General features: G+C 42.3%; 1 protein-coding gene across 1 annotated transcript in view; it reads left to right on the top strand.

Moving 5' to 3' along the window:
- The first annotated feature begins 522 nt into the window (after window positions 1-522).
- LOC129165075 (mucin-2) overlaps window positions 523-26543 on the top strand; it is a 38929-nt gene continuing 12908 nt past the window's right edge. Inside the window, exons 1-20 of the mRNA XM_070541874.1 lie at window positions 523-670; window positions 834-917; window positions 1383-1466; window positions 8672-8755; window positions 9046-9102; window positions 13011-13089; window positions 13321-13471; window positions 14012-14161; window positions 16255-16303; window positions 16356-16408; window positions 16715-16890; window positions 18299-18370; window positions 18573-18590; window positions 18731-18786; window positions 19278-19354; window positions 19771-19878; window positions 20250-20346; window positions 21584-21613; window positions 21700-21789; window positions 22861-26214. Of these exons, the coding sequence (XP_070397975.1) occupies window positions 532-670; window positions 834-917; window positions 1383-1466; window positions 8672-8755; window positions 9046-9102; window positions 13011-13089; window positions 13321-13471; window positions 14012-14161; window positions 16255-16303; window positions 16356-16408; window positions 16715-16890; window positions 18299-18370; window positions 18573-18590; window positions 18731-18786; window positions 19278-19354; window positions 19771-19878; window positions 20250-20346; window positions 21584-21613; window positions 21700-21789; window positions 22861-26214 (5008 nt within the window). The 5' untranslated portion in view covers window positions 523-531. The remainder of the gene's footprint in view (window positions 671-833; window positions 918-1382; window positions 1467-8671; window positions 8756-9045; window positions 9103-13010; window positions 13090-13320; window positions 13472-14011; window positions 14162-16254; window positions 16304-16355; window positions 16409-16714; window positions 16891-18298; window positions 18371-18572; window positions 18591-18730; window positions 18787-19277; window positions 19355-19770; window positions 19879-20249; window positions 20347-21583; window positions 21614-21699; window positions 21790-22860; window positions 26215-26543) is intronic.

The raw sequence follows: 26543 nt of genomic DNA, 5'->3' as shown, positions 1-26543 counted from the left end.
CCTTCGTGTGAACCCTTTTGGATGACTGAGAACCTTCCCAGCATGAAGCTAAAACCAGAATTAAAATAAACTGTAATTAAACTCGTGCAAACTAAAGGATATAAATAATATCTGGAGTGCATTTAATGAAATACTTGCAGCACCGTCCTCTGCTACAGTACTGGTATCATTCAGTATTGCCCACCTCAGAGCAAGGACGTAATTTTCACTTTAGAAGTGGAAGGGGACATGGGGGGTATCTTTACAATATGTTCTAATGGGAAACGGGCTTCAACACAAACGGTTGCTTTCCACTTGGTCCTAGAGCTCAACCAGTGTCAATATAGTGCAATATTGTTTTTGGATGGTAAAATGTACAGGGGTCAAAACTTGACTTTGGAAAAACAGGGGGGGACACCCCCCCCCCCGGGGGGACACCCCCCCCCCCCCAAATTTACGTCCATGCCTCGGAGCGTAATTCCCTCTTCTTCCTGCGTTTTACTATCTGCAGTAATTATCCCGCCCCGTTCCACTGAAGCAGCTAATTCCCTGATGGAGGTTAGACCCAGAAAACACCTCTGTCTGACTTCACCTCTCTTTTATTCCTCAGAAATCTCGGCGGAGCACATCGATCCCGCTGCCCTCGACCTCACTCCTCTGGTCAATACTCTAATAAATTCCAGCCAGTCTGGTAGGTTGTCACCACATCGCTCACCGGCGCGGCTGTAACTTTTACTTTTAAAGGATAAAAGTGTCAACAGGTTGATAAGTTTTAAAATGCATTTATAGACATTTTAATGATTCTTTTTGTGTAATGGTGAATGAGAAGGCTGATGCTGATGTTTGTGTCTCAGGCTCTCGGCAGCTGTTCTCTCTGCTCAGCGTGACGTCCTACAGCTCTTTGGCTCTCCACAAACTCACCCTGTTGGTTTACAACAGTAAATATGGTTTCTTTTGTCCAACTTCTGTTTCTTAAGCTGCAAACACAAAATAACTCAGAGCATCAACTGGATGTGGAGTTTTTAGTCATCAACAGGTGGATTTATCACACAGAACTTGGTAAATACTGCCATCTAGTGGCCCGGATGTGCAGGAAGAAAGCATTATAAAAACCCTCAGTTAATTATTTGTTTATTTTTAATCAAACACATTTTTAAGTGATGGACGTGATAATCCTAATTTGAGAAATAAGATTTGTAGGATTAATGTTAATAATATAAAATGTTTTGATGATGTACATAAATCACTTTTATTCAGACTTTTGCACATTTTAAATGATTTACTACCCACCTCCCACATACACACAGGTTAATTTCACAATCACATCAGTAACATCTGGGGATTTATCAGCTCCACCAAGTAGAATTAAACTGATTTAATCCTGTAACTTTTATTTTTTTTAGTTTCCAGCATTAAGAGTTTAGAGAGCAGCGGGCTGAGGAGGAGGTTCTGCTACTGCATCACTAACGGAACCAACGATTTAGCAGGTAAAACTTTTTAAAATCAGTTTGTTGGTGAAGGTTCTCATCCAGGTCATGGTAATCCAAAAGGGTTCATTTGAAAGCAAAAAACATCCAGTTGCCTTCATTTGAACTAGGGATGCACCGAAATGAAAATTCCTGGCCAGAACCTAAAATGACGAAACCAAGGCAGAAAAACTGAAATCCGAAATAAACAATTAAGTGAATAATTTGAACTGTAGCATTTATGGCTATGATGTGAACTAAACCTCACTGAAACCAAAGCATTACAATAAATGAAATACAAAACCTCACCCTAACAACAGTACACACTATAAATTAAAACTAAATAAAATGTTTCACCCCTACCCCATCCATCCATCCATCTATCCATCCATCCATCCATCCATCCATCCATCCATCCATCCATACATCATCCATCCATCCATCCATCCATCATCCATCCATCCATTTTCAGCCCTTATCTGGAGTCAGGTCACGGGGGCAGCAGCCTAAGACGAGACACCCACACTTCCCCCTCCCCAGCTGCTTGGGCCGGCTCTTCCGGGGGAATCCCAAGGTGTTTCCTGGCCAGCCGAGAGACAGTCCCTTCATCGGGTCTTCTCTTGGGTCTCCTCCTGGTTGGACGTGTCCGGAAAACCTCACCAGGGAGGCGTCCAGGAGGCATCCTGACCAGATGCCAGAGCCATCTCAACTGGCTCCTCTCAACATGGAGGAGCAGTGGGTCTACTCCCAGCCCCTCTCGGATGACTGAGCTTCTCACCCTATCTCTAAGGGAGAGCCCAGCCACCCTGCGGAGAAAACTCATTTCAGCCGCTTGTATCCGCAATCTTGTTCTTTCGGTCACTACCCAAAGCTTGTGACCACAGGTGAGGGTAGGAAGGTACAGTCAGGTCCATAAATATTGGGACAACAAGACAATGTTAACATTTTTGGCTCTATACACCACCACAATGGATATCAAATGAAACGAACAACAAGTGCTTTAACTGCAGACTGGCAGCTTTTATTTGAGGGTATTTACATCCAAATCAGGTGAACAGTGTAGGAATTACAACAGTTTGCATATGTGCACTTGTTAAGGGACCAAAAGTAATGGGAAAATTGGCTTCTCAGCTGTTCCATGGCCAGGTGTGTGTTATTCCCTCATTATCCCAATTACAATGAGCAGATAAAAGGTCCAAAGTTAATTTCAAGTGTGCTATTTGCATTTGGAATCGGTTGCTGTCAACCGTCAAGATGAGATCCAAAGAGCTGCCACTATCAGTGAAGCAAGCCATCATTAGGCTGAAAAAACAAAAGAAACCAATCAGAGAGACAGCAAAAACATTAGGCGTGGCCAAAACAACAGTTTGGAACATTCTCAAAAGAAGGAATGCACCTGTGAGCTCAGCAACACCAAATGACCCGGAAGACCACGGAAAACAACTGTGGTAGATGACCGAATAATCCTTTCCCTGGTGAAGAAAACACCCTTCACCACAGTTGGCCAGATCAAGAACACTCTCCAGGAGGTAGGTGTATCTGTGTCAAAGTCAACAATCAAGAGAAGACTCCACCAGTGTGAATACAGAGGGTTCACCAGAAGATGTAAACCATTGGTGAGCCCCCAAAACAGAAGGGCTAGATTATAGTTTGCCAAACAACATCTAAACAAAGCTTTCACAGTTCTGGAACAACATCCTATGGACAGATGAGACCAAGATCAACTTGTACCAGAGTGATGGGAAGAGAAGAGTATGGAGACGGAAAGGAACTGCTCATGATCCTAAGCATACCACCTCATCAGTGAAGCATGGTGCTGGAAGTGTCATGGCGTGGGCATGTATGGCTGCCAGTGGAACTGGTTCTCTTGTATTTATTGATGATGTGACTGCTGACAAAAGCAGCACGATGAATTCTGAAGTGTTTTGGGATATATTATCTGCTCATATTCAGCCAAATGCCTCCGAACTCATTGGACGGCGCTTCACAGTGCAGATGGACAATGACCCAAAGCATACTGCAAAAGCAACCAAAGAGTTCTTGAAGGGAAAGAAGTGGACTGTTTTGAAATGGCCAAGTCAATCACCTGACCTGAATCCGATTGAGCATGTATTTCACTTGCTGAAGACAAAAATGAAGGGAAAATGCCCCGGGAACAAGCAGGAACCGAAGACTGGTGCAATAGAGGCCTGGCAGAGCATCACCAGGGATGAAACCCAACATCTGGTGATGTTTATGTGTTCCAGACTTTAGGCTGTAATTGACTGCAAAGGATTTGCAACTAAGTATTGAAATGTATAAGTTTGATTTATGGTTCGTATTCTGTCCCATTACTTTTGGTCCCTTAACAAGTGGGAGGCACATATGCAAACTGTTGTAATTCCTACACTGTTCTCCTGATTTGGATGTAATACCCTCAAATAAAAGCTGACTGTCTGCAGTTAAAGCACATCTTGTTCGTTTCATTTGATATCCATTGTGGTGTATAGAGCCAAAAACATTAGCATTGTGTCCAGAGCCGGTTTAAATAGATGGACTACAATAGGCAGACTGCATTTTGTTATTGGCTCTGCTGAATCAGAAATTCGGTGTGAATTTTCTGAGTGTGAACTTATTGTTTGTTATGCTATTTGAACATTAATAAAATTATTTGAAAAATAATTAATAAAACCAGCAACACTTACCAAGGAAACCATTTAGCATGCTCCACTCCGGGATAATCTTCAGCATTGCAGCATCACAGGCCTCAGTCTCAGCAGAAACACGTCTAAAGAAATGTTCCTTGTGTGGCAAGGTGGAGAAACGAGGGCCCGGGTGGGATTGATCCCCAGACTCCCGGGTGAGAGTCACGCGCGCTAACCAGTCAGTCAAGTAGCCAAGGCGCATGATCAATCGGAACACTGTGACAGGATACTCACACTGTCAAACTTGGATAAGCTTCGGTTTATGTCTCCAGATTTCCTCTGTGATGCAGAGGAATATCCAATATTTTGAGAGGGATGGTTTAGTGCAAAGCACTCACGCATCCTGTCATGAGTTTGGTACCACTTTGCGGTATCAGATGGGTAGCTTGTTAACACCCTTTCTGGGTCAAGAGGCTCCTGCTGTAAGACTATTTTGGGCTCACTTTTGGCTGGCTGCTGTTCTTCCAGTTCGTCCTTCTGTGACGGCGTTGATGTTGACGGCATTGGCGCTACAGCGTCTTCCGCCACATTTTCCGCCGCATCTTTGTGTCGATGTCCCAATATTTATGGACCTGACTATAGATCAACGGTAAATCGAGAGCTTCGCCTTCCGGCTCAGCTCTCTCTGACAGACCGGTACAACGCCCACATCACTGCAGACGTAGCACCAATCCGCCTGTCGATCTCTTTTCCATTTTTCCCTGACCCCACTCGTGCACATTAAATAATAAATTGTAAATTAAAATAATTATAAACATGCAAGCTTATAACTAGGGATAGGTACCGAATTCAGTACTTTTTAAGGCACAGACCGAATCCCAAAGTGCCGACGGAGTATCGATTCACGCCACATTAAACAGTATTTGGTTTCGGTACTCGTGCTGCGCGCCGGTGTAAGAGCGTGATGTCAGTCACTGTGGGCGGGCTGTAAACTAAGCAGCACGGCAGAGAGGAGGCGTTCTGAAGTTGGGGTCCACCATCTTAAGTGAGGCATCATTATCCTAATCTACTCCGGTAGGTAAATGAAATGCATAAGACAACATTAGCTTGATATGTTAGCGTCCGTTCAGCTAATGGTGCGTTCGCTTTCTTCTAGAACTCTGGAATTCCGACTAGAAGAAAGCAAACGTGCTGTAAAGTTTGGCTTCACCGCTCTAAATGCAATGAGCTGTTGGGTGATGATGAAACCAGCGACAACAATCTGCGTATGAGGCATCTTAATCTGCTCCAGCAGCAAAATAAACCGTTGAAGTTAACGTTGGCTTGATAGTTTAGCTTTTGTTTACATAGCTAATGGTGCGTTAGCTTTTTCCTCGGAAATTCCAACTTCCGAGTAGTTAAAATTAACAGTTTGAAATTGAACGGCGCACACAGTACATTAGTTTGCAGCAGAGATGTTTGCTTCCGTGTAATTAGAAGTTTATAAAACTACAAGAACCACCATCACACAGTTTATAAAACTACAAGAACCACCATCACGCAGTTTATAAAATTACAAGAACCCCTATCACGCAGTTTATAAAACTACAAGAACCACCATCACGCAGTTTATAAAACTACAAGAACCACCATCACACAGTTTATAAAACTACAAGAACCACCATCACGCAGTTTATAAAACTACAAGAACCACCATCACACAGTTTATAAAACTACAAGAACCACCATCACGCAGTTTATAAAACTACAAGAACCACCATCACGCAGTTTATAAAACTACATGAACCACCATCACGCAGTTTATAAAACTACAAGAACCACCATCACACAGTTTATAAAACTACAAGAACCACCATCACACAGTTTATAAAGCTACAAGAACCACCATCACACAGTTGGTCCAGAGGGGAAAGGAGAGGAGGAGGAGTCCATGGAGCTGGTTTATGTTTATGTTTATGTATTTAGCAGACGCTTTTGTCCAAAGCAACTTAACTGGTTTAGTTAGTGAAACACCTCAATATTAAAATACAAACTGTTGTATGGTATCAAAGTTAGTTTTAGTTACATTTGTAGTTTATAACACATGGTCTCCTCATCAGAGTTATTCCAGAGGGATTAGACGAGGATTAGGGGTTTGTTTTTGCCTCATTTAGAAACAGTTATTAAATGGGTTAGGGTTAGAAAACACTACGTTGATACAATACGAACAGTTGTATGCTATTTATCATATATTTATCAAATATGGTTAAATATTGGGAAAATTATAAATGTTTAATTAAAAAGCGATTTAAATAATTATTAAACACTCAAAAGTATCGTAAATTGGTACCGTTAAGTACTGGTATCGATTCTTAGGTACCGGGAATTGGTACCGTATCGATTCAAATGTCAAAGGTACCCATCCCTACTTAAGGCCTGCTGAGGACTGTTAAATTAACTCCTTACAGGGGCTCTAAGGAAGTTTGAAGTTTTTATGCTCGCGATCGCCACTCAGGCCTAACACTTAACTGCAGATTCAAAAGTAAGCTCGTGCATGAGGTGCACATGCTGTACGTGCACACTCCTTAACGAAAATAACAGCTGAGACAGTCCCGTGTGTGTGTGTGTGTGTTTGTGTGGCCCAAAGGACAGAAGAACACAGCATGTGCCTCTGTCTCTGCAGCTGCATTTTCTCGTTGGCCGGCCGAACTTGCAGTGTGTGTGTGTGTGTGTGTGTGTGTGTGTGTGTGTGTGTGTGTGTGTGTGTGTGTGTGTGTGTGTGTGTGTGTGTGTGTGTGTGTGTGTGTGTGTGTGTGTGTGTGTCTCGGAGGACAGAGGACAGGAGAACACGCAGCTAATTAATTAAATAAGTTGGTTCTGTACCTTTCTCTTCAGCACAGCCAACAAAGGTTTATGATGGGTCAGTCCTCCTGCATGCTCAGATCATTCCCTTCCCTTGCTTGAAAAACAGTTCCAAAATGAAAGTTGAACCCACATCTTTTTTATCCCTGAATTCAGTGCCTTTCGGCGAGTCTCAAATAAGAAATTTGGGCGTCTTATTACTGTAAAAAAATATCATTAATGTAAAAAAGAAACTCCAAATAACAAATTATGTTCACACCTGGAATCAAACCCAGGTCCTCTGCATGTAAGTCAGACATTTTACTAGGTGAGCTAAAGCACCAGTGATAATGAATCAATCTGTAACTTTATATCCTTGATGACAGCTGAAACAACATCAATCCACAGAACGGTTTGGAGTGAAAATGGCTATTTTGTTGCTAATTTGCAGGAAATATCTAAGAAAGTTCTAAAGTAGCTAAGGGTCCTCAGAAATGTTGCTAGGTTTGTCACTAGGCGTTAGGGTGGAGCTGCCTCTCTCTCTGCTGCTAAAGCTACGGATAGCAAATGCTATGGGCTAGGCCTGAGCGTGAACGCGCATGAAGCAGCCTGTGTAGCGTCCCCGGTTGAAATGATGGTCTCTCTAACTAATGGTTCACAATCCTTTATTTGACCTTGCCTCGTGACCTCACCGTAAGAGCTTGTTCCTCATCAACCAGGAGCTCAAACCATCGCAGGTTTATAAGAAATAAACCTTATAAACCGTAAATTCCTTTAACACGGAGCACACCTTCCTTCTACCTCCATGGAGTTTTCCCGCTGCTGTGCAGTTTGCGACACTGATTTACGGCAGCTTGTTGCTCTGTTCTTTCAACAATAAAACCGTTCCTTCAAAATAAAAGCATTGTCCGTGTTATACAGTACAGTAAAATAAGGAATAACACTTGTAACCCATAAAATGCAAATTAATGGAACATTAACATGGTCAGTTACAGCCCGTTCAACCCGAACATCTCTCTTTTTCTGTGATTTTATAGAAAAACAGAGGCAATCATGGGCGACGGTGGCACAGGAGTTAAGTACTCGCCCCGTGATCGGAAGGTTGCAGGTTCGAGCCCCGCTCAGTCTGTCGCTGTCGTTGTGTCCTTGGGCAAGACACTTAACCCACGTTGCCTGCTGGTGGTGGTCGGAGGGACCGGTGGCGCCAGTGCTCGGCAGCCTCGCCTCTGTCAGTGCGCCCCAGGGCAGCTGTGGCTACATTGTAGCTCATCCCCACCAGTGTGTGAATGTGTGTGTGAATGGGTGAATGACTGATTGTGTTGTAAAGCGCCTTGGGGGGTTCCAGGACTCTAGAAGGCGCTATATCAAATACAGGCCATTTACAGGACCAGGGCATTGCAGGAGGATGTATGAAGAAGAAATTGATTATTTCTACCGTATACATATTTTGGCTGTTAAACTTCCTTAGAGTCCCTTTATGCTCAAAAGTCCCAATATTGTGTTTAACAAGCTACAGCTGCAAATACATCCCTCATGAAGTTATTCCTTTACACCAGAAGATAGTGGAGATGTGTGACTTGAGTCTGAGCAACACTTCTGGGTGTTTCTGTTGGAATTTTCTGAGTTGATGGTGTTTGAAAACTGCTCCCCATCAGGAGCCGAATATTTTCGGTGGCTGGATTTTTTTGTGCATCCCTAATTTGAACCCTTTTGGATTTAAAATCAGTTATTCTCACAGATGATTAATATCTTCATTTAGTGAGTTTTATTATTTGTTTTTAGATTTTACTGCTGTACTTTTAGACGTGATGGGAAACTCGACCAGTTACCTACAAGAGATTTTTAAATCGTCTTCTATTTTATCAGGTAGGTCTTTAATAACAGCAGCAACCTTTTATTGTTATAATAAAACAGTTTGTTGGTTGTTCCCTCTGTTGTTTGGTGGTGGGGGGTGGGGTGGCATGGTGTCAGTTGGCAGCCCTGATGTTTGTGTAGCACTCCAAAAGGGACAGAAAAGGATGGGGGACACAGCGAATGATGTAATTGACAGTAAGGGAACAATCAGCTCAGTCAGGTGCAGGTGTTGTGCCAAGCTAACGTCGTAGCTGTGCTGCTATATGTCTTAACTCTGAGTGTTCTCTGTTTCTGTTCCTCAGTGAGTCCAAAGAATAACTCTGACTGTATTTACATCTGTGTGATGGCCGGGAAGATGGGTAAGTAGAACCTGGCGGTTCCGTTCTGTTGGCTTTGATTTGAACCCAATTAGATGACCCAAAGGTTCTGGTCACGTGTTCTTTTTCACGTATACATTTAAATTTTTGCATTAAGGTTTAATAAAAGCTCTCAAAGACAAAACACAAAATTCTTAGTTTAACAGTTTTAACTACTTCAGCAAGAAAAAACCACAGTGAAAAATGTATAAATATTTATTTTAGGTCAGCAAGGATTATAATAAACTCAAAATCAAATCAAAATAAAGGTAGTAGCAATAATAATAGAATAATGTTTACAACATTTCACTAAAGCGTCTCCAGATCCCGTAGAATAATTTCATGTTTTTTAAAACACATTTTAAAAAGATAAGTGAAATAAAAAAGGTCTATCACGTAAGTGAAAGAGTAAAATTTTTATTACAAAATTATGTTGTTAAAATAGTTTCATCAAATATATTTAATTTTTCTTCTTTCAAGGCATCTAAATGTTTATAAATCTTTAAATAAAAATATGTTATTTACAGTGAAGTTACTGATATAGTTCTTATCTTTACCTTTGTAAAATTATTTATTTGGGTCAAAAACAGTCATAAAAGAATGTAATTTTTTCATAATTAATAAAACGTTCATTTTTTGAGAAATGATCAAGGACGTTATTGATGATTAACTGTAGTGTTGTTAATCTACGTAACTAGAATTTAAGCTGGTGCTATTTCAGCTTTGTTAAACCCTGAGAAAGATCAAACAAATGGCAATGAAACCTATATCATATATATATATATATATATATATATATATAGATATATATATATATATATATATATATATATATATACCGTAAATCCTCTAATATTAGCCTGTATTTAATTAACTGCCGGGTATCATATTTTGGCCGGTGTCGGAGTCGGCGGAGGTGAATAATGGCCGTTTTTTATTGTGGCTGGGTGGAATGTGGTAACAAGCAAGTACGGGGGGCGGTTGTGTCATCCGTCTCACTTTTGATTTGCCAGTGATAGACCGCGAGGGTAACTTTAACCGTGCAGAGACGAAGAGGAGGCGAAAATTTGATATCAAGCTCAAAGAGAACGTGCTAATTATGCTGCAGAACACTCTGGGGAGCAGTAGGGGTTGTATGAACTAATCACTAGTCGACTTCACTGCTCTATAGTGACTTTTTATGCCTGTCATCGACTAGTCACTGTCACGTGATAATGACCGGCAAGATACAGTCCTCGGAAAAGACAGCAGCCTGCTGTCAGCAGGTGACAAGCCCCTACGCGTCGGGAGGTAATGCGCTGTGCCAGAGCGTCGGTACTGACCCCCGCCGTAAAATGGACATTTAACCAATTTGTTACCTTTACCCTCTTGCAATTTAACCTTCCCCTCACCCCCATCCTAACCTTAACCAGCTTGCACATGCAAAGCTCTGATTGTTGACGCGCTCCAAACATCTGCGTCCTGAGCACGGCCACAGTAACATTATCAAATCAGGTGTCGCCACCTCAAAAACTAATTTAACACGCGATCGTTCATGTCGGCTCATTTCCTTTTACGTTTTCTGTCTTTTATTCTTTTATTTGTGCCTGATGCTTTTCGCTGCTGTGGATCGGGGTGCATCACCTGTTTTGTCCTCGGTTACGCACCGATCAATGATGTGGCCGGCGAGCACTCCGCTGTTTTTGCGGTCGGTAGATCTTTTAGAACTGCAGTTCAAAGGTAACTCATAAGGTGAATATATATGAACCCAGGTAGCAGTTTTTCTTTAGGATTGAGAGGAGATGCAGGAAGATAATAAACAGACAGGACAGAAAAATAGTCAAATAAAAACAAGTTAGTTTTTGTACCTGGTGGTTGCAACAAACAGACACCATTGAAGGTAATCAGAAGTGAGGAACAGAAAATGAAATAATTATGTTAATGTTTAGAGCAGCAGGAACTCTGAGAGGCTGCAGGCGCATCAGTGAGTTTGCGGCCGCTGCGCTGGGGGAGGGGGGAGAGGGCTGAAGCAGAAACTACCGTTAAAAGAAATGTGTTTAACTTTGAAAATGTGGGCACAATTTTAATTGTCAAAAACTCCAGTGAACCATTAGATCATTTTGCTCAAATAGAAATTGAGACCGGCCTCTAATACTGGTCCTCCTTTCAATAAAGGCCTGGAGCTTGATGAGCTTGAGTCAAATACAGGCCCGGGCCTGTATTAGAGGATTTACGGTATATATATATATATATATATATATATATATATATATATATATATATATATATATATATATATACACACATACATATCTCCGTGGATATTTATATAATCGATAGAAGTTCATACACCAACTGGCTTGGTCTATATTTAATAGAAAGGTTAATATTTAATTTAAGAGATTTAAATTAATAGCAAAAGTTTATTTATTAATTCAGAAAATCTAAAGAGATCTTTGCTTGTTCAATGACCAAATATACACCACTCTGTTTTATTCAAAGAAGAGTCAGGTTTAAAAAAAGTTAACAATTTATTACAAACAATTTAAGGATGGCAATTTAAAAGACAATTCATAAATGACAATTTTTAAAAGCTTTGGTATTAAAACTTGGTATTAAAGCAATCTGTGTCTGGATGAAACTAAACATGAAGTGTGTGTGTTTGAATCCTAGACTGTACATACAGTACGGTTTGAATGTGTGAATGTAGGTCTCAGAAGGTTTTTATTTCAGAGAGAGAAAAACGTGTTCTGGGTGAAAGAATTTGGTTTGCAGCTAAGCTAAATTATTTCTTAATAAAAGGCATTTCAGACACAATCTTGTGTTCTACCTAACCGTTCAGATGACCCTCTGTTCAGATCCGGAGGTCAAGGGAGAATGTTGATCAGCCTCTGGGTACTCGGTCCGGTAGGGGAGACCAGTGGTACCGACTCTCTGGTCCTAGACTTGCCGCAGGCACACAGGTGGATGGTTTTGCGTCTGAGCAGATTCTTAAGGAATCTCGTAGCGTCAGCTTTGTGCTGCAGATGGAGTTTCTGTTGAAGCAATTCTATCGGCGTGACAGAAATGCTTTAGTAGAGGTTTCGAACGGCCAACTCGATCCTCTGGACTCTCGTTGCCATGGAGAGAATTTGGTGAGCTCAAGAACTGAACTTGAACTGAGGAGTTAGGTTTTAAGAGATGGCCGGTAATCTTATTCTAACGAATTAGATTTTGACATGTTAGAGAGTGGGACTTAACATACCTCAGAATACGCCCTCTCAGAGATAGAAAGCTCTGGTGTTATGGAACAAAGACATGTGAGAGCAGTTAACCTTAACCTGATTACTGTGTCCTGCATGGTGTGTATAAGTGCAGATGATCTTCTTGTCACTGTTAAACATTACTGATTATCATAAATAATAATAATTATTAACCAAAGAATAATAATTCATTTCAGTAATTAAATACATTTATAATGAACCTTGATGATTATTTATGAACATTTTAATAGACAGTGAAAAGAGTTTATTAAAAATGATTCTTTTAAATCTTGAAGTGTCCTTTGTCTTGCGGATGGAACAGCAGTCAGATAAAAGATGGTTTACAGCAGACTTCGCATCTCCTGTGATGGATAATCTGTAGATAGAAGTACAGCCAGGACAGCTTGACCCAGCTGAGGAAGTGTGACCTTTGGGTCACAAATGAGGCCATTCATGTCGCTACATAACATACTAAATATATTTATATTTGTTTTTACCGATAGTGTCGGTACTAAAAGGAGCAATATGTGAGAATAGTGAAATAATCACACAACAGTCCCCACATAGCAAAATCTGTCTGGCCCACCTCTGGCCCACATCCTTGCATAAATACTGGCCCACTGTTGGCTGGGCCCTCGGCCCAATAATGGCACACTTACAGAAAAATGACACAATATGGCTTTGGCCCAGGTCTGGCCCATGCACTGTATGATGACTCTCATTGTGTACTTTGGCCCAGGTCTGGCCCACTCTCAGTGAGCCAGAACAGGTGAATGTTGGCTGAGCACTGGCATAACCCCAGGCCCATTAATGGCCCATATACTGAAAGTTGAGCTGGCTGAGTGTCCCCAGGCCAGCATTGGCCCACACACTGTAAAACTAAGACAACAAAACGCATTACAAGCAAGTAAAATTCACTGAACTCAACACATGAAAACACTAACCTTAGTTAAAAATATAGAACCAAAAATTAACTGCATAATACTCAAAACATATACAGAGCGAGCTTACAAAGAACTTTCTTTTGCAAGAAACCATCTTTTTCTCCCTCCCTCATGATCTGCTGCAAGCTGGAGCCACCTTTTTATTATTCCCTCCACCTGTGCTTCAGCAGCCCCACCAACCAGCAGGTTTCTCCGTACTGCACCTGTGTACATAGGAAACTGATTTACAACTACATGAAATATTTATGTGGTATTTACCAGCAAAGTACAGTATAGTAGGGCTGGGCGATGTGGCCTAAAATCAATATTACTGTATATTGAGGAGTTCAGCTTGATGACGATGAATGGACGATAAATGCATGAATGCACAAAGACTAAGGTTGACCAGTAGATGGGGCTGTGGCAGCATTATTGATCCACATCTAGTTTCATTAATGGTATTGTTCCCTCAGATCCTTTCATTGCTAATAATTTTTCAATTTCTATTATAAAAACTACAAACTAAGTACTAAAAATGTTTAGTTGTGTGATTGAAAAACCAACATAACTGAATATAGTTACATTTGACTTATCAGGTACTTAGGTATCCTATAAAGCCTGGTTGTGCTGCATGTAGAGAAGGATGTGTTAACTTGATTTGGTGCTCAAGTCATTCTGCAGTTTACATTTGTCTTTAGTTTTCATCACATCGTCCTTACTGAATCCGTGATGTTACCAAATAATTAATGAAGCATTATATTTTTTTAGCTCACTGATTATCGCTCACAGCTGCCTACTCTTAAACACAGAGTACTGCTGCCCAGGCAGCACCACGCAGAGAGGTACTGCAACCAACAGGCAGCTATGAGCCACAGCCCGCATGTAGCGAGGGACGAGCTACGAGCTGCAAGCTTCCATGTTTGAATAGTTCTCTCTTTCCTGTTTTTATCCTTCTTATTACAGACTGCATGGGGCGGAGTCACATAACTCCACATGACTAGCTGTGATGCGGAATCCACTGGTCTGTGTCTCAACCTTTTAAAGGGACATGAACATCAGTAATCTGTTCACGTCTTCATTTTTTAAAACACTGGACTTATTGTCACGGGCAATATGATGTTGGTAAGAGTCAGAAATTTCTGTAATGGTACAGTTTTGATTTACCGCAAATCTGCACCCCCAATTAGTCCCAGGTAGTTTACCTAAAAGACTTAGAAAATGTTCATGCAGGCTGAACATGAAAATAGTCTCCTACACTTATCTCCTGCATTAACTTTGATGGAGAATAGATGGCAACTCTAGGATAGAAAAGCCTGACAGATCTACTTCACACTGTCACTTAACATTCATGGACTCACCCATCTTGACTCACAACGGGGAAGGGTGTTGTTGATTTAGCACACAGGAAACAGCAGATAATCTGATCAGCTGTTAGAAGCTAACCGTTCCAGCAAAACTCCTCCAGGCTGTTGCTCAATTTTCAGGAACACCCCCAAAATGCCTTGAAACGGCCCTGGGTGTGTGACTGAGTTTTGAAGGTGGTTTGAATTGTATCAGATGTATAAATATTACATGTGTATAACTTACTGTTTTATACAAGTAAAAACAAGTGGAGGTAAATCTAACTACATTTACTTTTAAACTCTTTACTTTGTTTTCTTGTTTTTATTTAACTATTTTCCTGTCCTGTCTGTCTCTCTTCTTCCTGCATCTCCTCTAAACTCTCCAGAAAATCTGCTGCCTGGATTCTTACTTTTTCACCTCATCAGTTACTTTTGAACTACATAGATCAAAGAGATCTCCTGACCGCAAAGTGCACGTTTTGCTGCTGATGATGCTGATGTCGTCAGTGAGGTGAAATCACCGCAGCGAGCAGAGCGCATCAGGAACTATTAATAGACAGAATACCAGATGATTTAAACAGATATGAACAATCATGTGTTAATAATAATGTTTTGTTGCGCCACCTTGTGAATGTACCGTGCACCGGAGGCAGCGGGCGCACCAACGATCAGCGCTCGGCGTCCTCTACGCTCAACATAATCCCTGCTACGCTGAGAGTCCATAAATATTGTAATATAGGCAGAAACTGGATCTTTCCTTGAAAGATATCTAGCCCTCCATAACTCGATCCCTGCACCTGGATGAAAAACCAGACATTCTGATCAATGCAGTGTGACAAGGTGTAGAAACGAGGGCCCAGGTGGGATTCGATCCCCAGATTCCTAGGTGAGAGTCACGCATGCTAACCAGTCAGCCAAAGGGACATCCCCTTGGCCAAGTAGCCAGGGTGCATGATCAATCGGGACACTGCCACAGTAGGAACCCCCCCCCCCCCCCCCCCCCCCCCCCCGGACGCCCGAGAGTGAAAAGTGGACATGTCCGGGGGAAAGAGGACGTATGGTCACCCTACAAGCATCAAATTTGTATGAATTTAGGTGATGTGATTATCACATATATAATCAAAACGGAGCAGCTAAAAACCTGAGCGTACCTTTATTTTCACAAACATGTGTGATGTGATTTTTATGTCAGCAGAGAGCCATTTCTAATTTAAACCCATATTTTATTTTAGTATAAACACTGTAGTTACATTCATTCAGTGATTGGGAACAAGTGAACGTAGATTTATTTTACAGGTGTTTAGTCTGTAGTTCAAGTCAGCGTTACCGCGCCAAAATATAGCTGCTAGTTATTGGATAGCTCCTAATTTAAATTTCAGGAATTTTGTAGTTGTAATATTGACCCTTCCTGAAAGCATATTATACAATATTAACCACGGTAAATGAGTTTTTGTTGGCAAAATGTTTCTGATAACTTCTCTGATAATGTAGTTTATAAAAAAGTGCATTTGACCTCTGACATCTGCATTATTAGTGATATGCAGGTGGCCACATTCTGTGATGGCCACTATCATATTGTGTGACCATGGTCCGCGCCGCACAACTTCCTCAAAGCTTACGTAGTTTACTGTTTTAACGTAGCATCTTCTTGTTTTTTTGCCAATTCAGGATGTACAGACGCAACAAAATGCAACACTGCCCCCTGGGGTCACAAATTGTGATGGGTCACAGAATTTGGTGTAACACCTGTTACGCATCGGTCTCTGCAGCTGAACAGCTGATCATGTTGTTGTTCTCTGACTCCGCTGAGTGCACTCCACAGGTAAACAGCTACAGACAGGAAACAACAATATTTTTTCATAGTTACTTTATTTGTTTTATTGTATTTGTGGTCGATTTTTTTCACACAGACCATGGTAAAAAATAATTTAAAATATAATCAGCCAGCAAAAGTGATTTATTTGCCTGTAGATATAAAGATTGTAGTAGCATTTTTATTGTCTTTATATTAAATATTAATCTGCAAAATAACCCCACATTGTCCCTGATTTCAGTAAAAATTATTTGTTCATTTATTTTGAAAACACAAATTTCTAACATGCAATCAGTTGCTTTATGTGCACATCAGCAGAGCCAAAAAGTCATGCTCGTACCACCTGCTATCGGGCCACAAACTGTTTTACATGTTGTGTCCGCCGCATTTTGCACACCGATCGGCAAGATTGTACTGAACCACAGTTGGGCCAAAAAAGAAAGTACGCATCAGTTCAACTACTGCACATTTGAATTGGGCCAATTAAAAAGGTAAGACGGTCAGCCGATCCAGACCTCAGCCAACAGTGCCAGAACTCAGCCGACATCGGCCCTACTGTGCTTGCTGTGTGGGTCTCGTCTGCCATGGTGGCAGGAAGGTTGCACTGACACAGATTTCATTCTCAGCCGGCTGCGGCTAGCCTGACAGCCAGACTATATATTCACATTTATACTTTAGTGAACTAGACCAAATTTTGCAAAGCAAGAATTAGGTCTAGTTCACTAGGCTAGGCTGCGACGGTTGTCATAAAGGAAAATGGGACGTAGCTATTGTTTATCAGTGAGAGTGAAGTGTCTCCTTCAGGCTAACGTTGCAGCGTCAACATTTGTAATACGACACCAGCAGGCAAATGCTCCAGAGTCGTTTAAAGAGCTGAAGCCAATAACAAGAGCTACCCAGAACCTTTTTCTTGTACCCCTAAGAAGCCATGGCATCATTTTTTTTTACTCTAATATTGGGTGAAGCAGGCTAGAGGCTAACAATGCTAAAGGTGAATTAGAAGCAAATGGTCAGCTGTAAAAATATCCAAAACTACTTTTTCAAAGACCAACAACTGAATATTACAGTGAAATGTGAATTAAATGAATAATGAGTCAATCGTGGCATTTTACTTCCTACAAACCTCCTCCCACAGGGCGTGGTTGAGCAGGGGGTTGGCCTGCAGCTTTGAGTATTTTAGTGTTGGAATATTATATAGACTCCTCCGCTGATTAATCGAGTATTCTATTTGATGATGTTTCACGTGAAACGAGACTGTGGTCTGCTGCTAACAATGAAAATAAAACAGCTAACTTATAAAAATAATAATTCAAATTATATATATCAAACTGGTGTTCCCTCTTTCCTAGCTGATATTTATTGTTAATAAATATTTTATGGAACAAAATTTGACTCGCATTTCATTCAGATTTTAGGTTTGTTCTCATAGCACTCATCCTAGTTAAAATAAACATCTAAATATATTCACATATAATCACTAGAATTAATTTATTTCATTAACATGTTCAGTAGTAAACTACTGGAAATGCTAACAACATTTAATTTATACTGGTAATTTAATTGTAGTATGTATATGATATTATGTACAGGTTGGCAACAAAATCCAGTCTAAATTGTATTCAAATGTAAAAGCGTTAGTGAATTACATGCAACCACGGCTTGCCAAAGACCTGCTGTGGTAATAATAATAATAATAATACATTTTATTTAACAGCGCCTTTCAAGACACCCCAGGACACTACAACAATGGGGAAAAGATAATAAAACAAGATAAACACAGAATAGAAATATGTAAAAACACTAGGATGCTAAAATTTTAAACAATGTATTAAAACTATGTGGTAAAAGCCTGTGTGAAGAGGTGGGTTTTGAGTTTTGATTTAAAAAATGCGAGAGCAGACTCGTAGCAACAACCATAGCAGCAGTGGCTCTGCTCCACACTGCTGCAGACATCCACACAGAAACGGGACGGTGGGATTTTACTTCCTCTTGTAGAGTTTAGTCGTTCACAACATCACGTTTTTTTCTGAACCACACTTGCTCGTGAGAATGCTACTCGCTAGCTTAGCATTAGCAATTCTGCTCGTAATTTTATTCTTCAGCTCAAACGTAGGACCGTTTCTGCCTTTTCCAGTGGTTTGTGTCTCTGCCGGTTCCTCTGTTTTCTCCACAGTGGGGTGGCAGGGGTGAGGTTGTGCTCATTCCTCAAAATGAAAAATAAAAAATCTGTAGTCCACTGGGCCCCATTAGGAATGGTGCCCAAGGGTCATTTTTATTAAATAATATTCGCCCTCTGTGAGGTCCGCCCATGTCCTCTCCTGCTCTTCTCAGTCGGGAGCCTCCTGACGGGGGGCAGTTTTCAATCTCCTTAAACTCTGAATATTTCAGTAGAAACACCCAAAAGTGTTGCTCAGATTGAAGTTACGCATCTCCACTATCTTCTGTCTAAAATTATAAGTTCATGAGGGATTATATTTACAGCTGTGGCGCGTTAAACCCAGGTCACAGTATTTTGATGTTGGCACCTAAAGGGTTAATTGTAAGGTCTTTTTTCAGCTATAAGCTTGTACATTTATAATTTATAAATTATTATTGAATGTACACAAGTGGGGGCAAGTGAAACACTTTATTTAGAGTTTGAGTTGATATTGTCGGTGCTAAATAAATATTTTCATATTTTGTAACAGATTTATTGTAAGGCCTTGGTTTTAGTGAGGTTAGTACACATCAAAGCCATAAGTGCTATGGTTCTAATTATTGACATAATCATTTATTTTGGTGTTTCGGTTTTCGGCCAAGAATTTAAATTTTTGTGCATTCCTAGTATTTATCTTATTATTAACCTACTGTGTATGACTATTCTTCACTCGTCATCTAGATCTTCTGGTGCTTAAGTGGCAACAAGTGGCCTGCCAGACTCGTCCTCTGTTTAATTCTGCACAGAGACTGAGTCTGGTAACTCTCTGCAAAGAGCACCATGAGAGGCGGGACTAGCCAGCTCAAGTATAACCAGTCAGAAAAAAGATGGAAATCCCGACTGTACCGCACGACGCTGTAGTTTTCTAGTTGTAGCAAAAAAAAAAAAAAGGCATCTGGCAACGGCGAAAAAATCTTTTTTTTTTTTTTTAGAAGAAATGCTTTTAGCGCTTCTACTTGTGGTTTTAAAGACATTTGAGTCATTTAGAACAGAGGAAAGAGCCGCAGCAAACTCTGCCACTGTCTTTGTTGTTTATGAGAAACTGAGCGTCGATGTGTGTGACGTCCGCGACGCTGTAGTTTTTTTTAGCTGTAGTAAAAATGGAGTCTGGTGACAGCGTAAACATCTTTCTTTAGAAGAAAGGCTTTTAACACTTCTACTTGTTGTGTCCAAGTCATTTAGGACAGAGGAAAGAGCCGCAGCGAACACCGCTTCAGTCGTCATGTTCGACAAACTCGGTGTTGTGGTGTGTGACGTATGCTACTCAGCGTTGATTGGCTCGGTTAGAATTCTCATGGGGTGGGGTTATTTGAATAGGAGAGTTCCCAGACTCGTTCTCTGTGCAGAATTAAACAACACCCCTGGCTACTCGAATTAAACAGGAGGAGTCTGGCAGGCCAGGCTAAGGAAAGTCACCTTTTTCTTAGAGAATTAGACAGCAGTTACCATATCCGACCACAAGTTATCATTTTTATTGTGTTCTTGCATAATGAACCTTTAAATTAGATATTGGGACTAAAATGAACTAGGTGGTTGAAATGGTGGGTAGAGGCTTAAGAAGAGTGGAGATGTTGTGATGGACATGAAGCTTAATGAATTTAAATGAAGTTGAAAGAGCAACTGAGCTGCTGATGAAGGATTCGTGTGTGATTATCTGTGTTTTGTCCAGGCAGAGAGGTTCCTGATCTGTGGGAGTTCGACTCCATCACTCCACTGTTCAACCAGACCATCGTAGAAGGACCTCATTCAGGTTTCTTTAAGCTGGTTTCTACTGGTCTCTGAGCAGCAGATGGCAGCTCCAGATTGATGTAGAACAGTTTAAAACCGAATTAAAACTTGGATTTTAGATCACAATTATGTCTCCTAAATTAATCTCAACAGTTTTGTTTTAATAATTTGAAGGATTTAAATGTTTGCTGTTCTGACAGGAAAAGTGTGAGATGCTCCTCCTGTTGTGTAGTGTATTTTTGATGGAATCTGCATGGGCAACAGAGAGATGAGGGACTAATGTAAAATTTAAAAGAAAGAGGACTAAAGGGTGGAGAGGTGGGAAACTAAGGGAGTAACAACAGCCCTGTTTCCATTACCGGAACTCCAGGGTAAATTCCTGGGATGAGGAAATGGACCAGGAGATGGGATGTCCCAGTCCTCTCAGCTGTTGTGTCTCTATCCAATGCCAGCACATCGAGGCAACTTTGGCAGTGTGATGTCACTGATCAGCGTCACAAAGTGCCCACGGTAACATTAATACTATTAAAAGCATTTATTCTGTTGAAGTAAATCATACTTGAATCCATCCAGAGGACAGCTGCTGCGTGATCTAAAATGTGGTGTTCAATGACTAGGCGAAGGGTCGTTTTTTACAGCACTCTGTGAGACAACAAAGCCCCCTCAATTAAGTCTGTGGGGGATTTCCCAGTTTTTTTCCTTTGTTGGGAGTTTAGTAACAGCTGTGGGGAAGTCCCGCCGTGTTTCCCGGTGCCGGGAGTTACATTTTAAATGCCATAGGTGTTTATTTTCTTTTGCTTTCAGTCTGCTTCACCAGCAAACCTTCTAATATTACTAATGCTGGTTGTTTTGGACGACATCTGCTGAGGTCATTTCCTACTCGGTTACAACCAATCAGTGTGAGTTAACCGAAGGTTCCGCTCAGCTACTCCACCTGGCTTTAGTAGTACCTACTCCTGGTGGATAGTCAGAAGATTCCTGAGAGTGGCCGGCCTGGTCAGGTGGAGAGGCGTGTCGGGAGGTTCTACCCTGAAGTTCCGGTAGTGGAAACACGGCTAATGATGGGAACAACAAAAAGCAGGGTTGAGACAAAAATAAACTAAAGGATTATTGTTCTTACTGTTTGCACCTACATTTCTGTCTTTGGGATTTTGTTCTTCACCTGGTTAGGAGAAACCGTTGAACCACATTTTCTATACAAAACTGTAAATAGAGCGAAGAAGTTGTTCAACAAACTTTTCCTTTTTCTCGTGGAACAGCTAATCTCTCGTCTATCAGACTTCCTGCTGGTGAGTACATTAGCACGTTCAAAAAGCTCCTTTTAGCATCTGCTGCCATCAAAAGGACTCTGTCAGTTCTCTATTTTAATGGTCAGGATGGCACCAACTGCCCACGAATCTGAGTCACGTCTCTCCGTCTGGGATGAGCTCCATGTTGACCAGCAGAGACTTTTCTACCGCACACGGTGAGTCTTTCCAGGAGAGAAGCCTTTGATTTTCATTCTTTCATTTATCCTGATAAATCTGACTTTTGCACAGGAGGCATTTTTAGATTGTCCACAGTACCTTTCAGCAGTTTCTCAGCAGAATTAAATTAACTTAGTAAAAATGTATTATAATTTAAATGTACATTTTATTGTGTTTGTGAAGCATCTTGTGGCTTCTATTGGGAAAGGTGCAATAGGGAGCCTAAGTCGTCTCCTCTCCATGTTGGTTACATTAAACGGGGCAGTAAAAGTTATTTTATAAAATTTATTTTCTGGTTCTCTTTGCTTTACACATATGCTGTACTTCAATTTAGCAGGATTTTGTAGCCGTGGTGCAGCGACTGAACAGCTGAGCCTATGTAGGGGAAACACTGGCACATGACCATGGAGGGTCGACCTCAGTTTATGTAATAAAGCTGCTAAGAGGACTGTTCAGAATAGATGTTGGTGAGAAATATGAAAAAGGACAGGTTTGTGAACTGGATACACATAATTTGAATTTGATAGTAAACGGATAAAATATTACACACTGTGGCTCTAAACATTGACAAACATAAGGATTTCTCCTTGGCCAGATTCATAGCGGCTTTTTCCGTGTTTAATGCTTCTTGTTTTGTTTTGGAAGAAGGATGTGAAGCTTGCTAAACTCTCAGCCATTTATCTTCTCTTGTCTGATTTGATGACGTAAATTTGGTAAGATGAGATGTTGTAGACCTTTTGTGTTTTCACACAAAATGTAAAGTAACTTTTGCCGCCTGTAGAAAATAAGCTCTTTCTTGGCATCAAAATGTTTTTTCAAAATTATTAGTCATCACCCATGGCACATATCAAACAGGATCAGAAGAGAACTTATCGGCGCATAGACTCTCTTTCATTTGTTTCGGCAGACGCATAGTCTGGAAGTAGATGGCTTTACGTTTCAGATCATCACTTAGTTTACTCATCATCAAATCCACCATTTAAATTTATAGACATTGTTTGATTTAAACTTCTCTCTTTAATGTGAAATGACCTGCTAAAATATTTGTCTCCTTTATTTTTGATAATCAGCTTCTCCAAATCTGAGCCGAACTGCTGCAACGACAGATAGAGTCAGAACTTCTGAGCACATCACGACAGCACTACATCCAACACCTGAGACGACTCTACATCCAACACCTGAGACGACTCTTCATCCAACACCTGAGGCGCCTCCACGTACGACCTCTGAGACGCCTCCACGTACGACCTCTGAGACGCCTCTACGTACGACCTCTGAGGCGCCTCCACCTATGACCTCTGAGAGGCCTTCACATACGACCTCTGAGATGCCTCCACATACGACCTCTGAGACGCCTCCACATACGACCTCTGAGATGCCTCCACATACGACCTCTCAGGCGCCTCTACGTACGACGTCTATGACGCCTCTACGTACGACCTCTGAGACGCCTCTGCGTACAACCTCTGAGACGCCTCTACGTACGACCTCTGAGATGCCTCTGACCTTAGGGGTGCTTCTACAAATGACCTCTGAGATGCCTCTACATACGACCTCTGAGACGCCTCTACGTACAACCTCTGAGACGTCTCTACGTACAACCTCTGAGACGCCTCTACGTACGACCTCTGAGATGCCTCTGACCTTAGGGGTGCTTCTACAAACGACCTCTGAGATGCCTCTGCGTACGACCTCTGAGACGCCTCTACGTACGACCTCTGAAACGCCTCTACGTATGACCTCTGAGATGCCTCTGACCTTAGGGGTGCTTCTACAAACGACCTCTGAGACGCCTCTGCGTACGACGTCTGAGACGCCTCTACGTACGACCTCTGAGACGCCTCTACGTACGACCTCTGAGACGCCTCTACGTACGACCTCTGAGATGCCTCTGACCTTAGGGATGCTTCTACAAACGACCTCTGAGACGCCTCTGCTTACAACCCCTGAGATGCCTCTGCCTACGACCCCTGAGACGCCTCTACGTGCGACCTCTGAGATGCCTCTCCGTACGACCTCTGAGATGCCTCTACATACGACCTCTGAGACGCCTCTGCATTCAACCTCTGAGACGCCTCTACGTACGACCTCTGAGATGCCTCTGACCTTAGGGATGCTTCTACAAACGACCTCTGAGACGCCTCTGCTTACAACCCCTGAGATGCCTCTGCCTACGACCCCTGAGACGCCTCTACGTGCGACCTCTGAGACACCTCTCCGTACGACCTCTGAGATGCCTCTACATACGACCTCTGAGACGCCTCTGCGTTCAACCTCTGAGACGCCTTTACGTACAACCTCTGAGATGCCTCTGACCTTAGGGGTGCTTCTACAAATGACCTCTGAGACGCCTCTACTTACGACCTCTGAGACGCCTTTACGTACAACCTCTGAGATGCCTCTGACCTTAGGGGTGCTTCTACAAACGACCTCTGAGACGCCTCTACGTACGACCTCTGAGACGCCTCTACGTACGACCTCTGAGACGCCTCTACTTACGACCTCTGAGACGCCTTTACGTACAACCTCTGAGATGCCTCTGACCTTAGGGGTGCTTCTACAAACGACCTCTGAGACGCCTCTACGTACAACCTCTGAGATGCCTCTGACCTTAGGGGTGCTTCTACAAACGACCTCTGAGACGCCTCTACATACGACCTCTCAGATGCCTCTGACCTTAGGGATGCTTCTACAAACGACCTCTGAGACGCCTCTGCTTACGACCCCTGAGATGCCACTGCCTACGACCCCTGAGATGCCTCTGCCTACGACCCCTGAGACGCCTCTCCGTACGACCTCTGAGATGCCTCTACATACGACCTCTGAGACGCCTCTACGTACAACCTCTGAGATGCCTTTACGTACAACCTCTGAGATGCCTCTGACCTTAGGGGTGCTTCTACAAACGACCTCTGAGATGCCTTTACGTACTACCTCTGAGACGCCTCTACGTACGACCTCTGAGACGCCTCTACGTACGACCTCTGAGACGCCTCTACGTACGACCTCTGAGATGCCTATACGTACAAACTCTGAGATGCCTCTGACCTTAGGGATGCTTCTACAAACGACCTCTGAGATGCCTCTGCTTACAAACCCTGAGATGCCTCTGCCTATGACCCCTGAGACGCCTCTACGTGCGACCTCTGAGGTGCCTATACGTACAACCTCTGAGATGCCTCTGACCTTAGGGATGCTTCTACAGACGACCTCTGAGACGCCTCTGCTTACAAACCCTGAGATGCCTCTGCCTATGACCCCTGAGACGCCTCTACGTGCGACCTCTGAGACGCCTCTACGTAAGACCTTTGGGGCGCCTCTACATACTACCCCTGAGACGCCTCTGCGTATGACCCCTGAGATGCCTTTGCGTACGACCCTTGAGATGCCTCTACGTGCAACCTCTGAGATGCCTCTACGTAAGACCTTTGGGGTGCCTCTACATACTACCCCTGAGATGCCTCTACGTACAAGCTTTGAGACGTTTCTACAAACGACACTTGAGATTCCCCAACAAATAACCCCCGAGACGTCTCAAGATTTGATAGCTCAACATTTTACAGAGGTACCTCGATATATGATGACCCAACTTACGACTACCCGAAATAGGACCTCTGAGACATCTTTTCATACAACGGCTGGGACACCTGGACACTCACCAGCTGAGAAGTTTCGACATCCAACCACACCTCGACCCAAAACATTTGACACGCCTCAACATCTAATGTCACCTCAACATATGATGCCTGAAATGTCTCTACATATGACCTTTGAGACGCCTCCATATACGACACCTGAGCCATCTCGACATAGGATATCTGAGACTCCTCAACACTCAGTCGAGAAACTTCTGCATCCAACATTACCTCGACACAGAACTTCGGAGGTGCCTCAACATCCAACTTCTCCTCGACATACGACCCCTACGACTCCTCAACATTTGTCAGCTGAGATGCATCAATATGAAACCACCTTCATGACTCCATCTACGGTCCGAAGTCCTGAGACGTTAAACACCTGGATGACTCAAAGGTTTAGCAGCTTGTTGATCAGAACGACACTAACTTCACCAGCACAGACGGTGACGATACCGGACGAAGCCTTAACAATGAGACAAGCTAAGGAGAAAACCCCAACTTTACAGCCAATGAGAACCCTGAAACAACCAGCCAGCAGCGTGAAGGTGATGTCTGCTACAACCAGAGTTACAGATCCTTCTGTTACATCTCGACTCACCGCATGGCCTCAAAAAGTCCCAGCAGTCATCTCACCTGTGATTGGGCTGCCTCAACTGACCCCTGCTCCAATTAAATCTTCTACAGGACCTTTACCACCCCGACCCACAAAACGGCCAGCCTCAGGAAAGAAGACGACTCAAAGCAGAACCACAACGCCCAGCAAGCACGAGGAAACAGAAAAACCAGGTAGATGTTTATTCTTACTGGTTCATGTGAATTAATGCATGTGGGAACTTCTATAATATGTTGCTATGTTTGATAAGGAAATGTAATTATTGTTTTAGTGTGATGAACCGATTTAATAGATACTTAAGGATGCCAGGAGCTCCACCTCAACTAAAACGGGACACTTAGCAGTTATGGCCTGCTTTTAGCACCCCCTAGTGTCCATTTTAATTCAGTGTCGCAAAAGCTAAACTGCTGTACTCTCCTCCTCGCTGTACGTTTGTGTTTTTAACACCTTAATCTAACTTCTGAAATGTCTCCTCAGCCTTTATTAGTTTCTACAGGAGTGA

The sequence above is a fragment of the Nothobranchius furzeri genome, chromosome 11 (assembly GCF_043380555.1).
Source record: "Nothobranchius furzeri strain GRZ-AD chromosome 11, NfurGRZ-RIMD1, whole genome shotgun sequence".
Taxonomy (NCBI): domain Eukaryota; kingdom Metazoa; phylum Chordata; class Actinopteri; order Cyprinodontiformes; family Nothobranchiidae; genus Nothobranchius; species Nothobranchius furzeri.
Note: the sequence above shows the minus strand (reverse complement) of the source record. Positions and strands in the feature narration are given on the sequence as shown.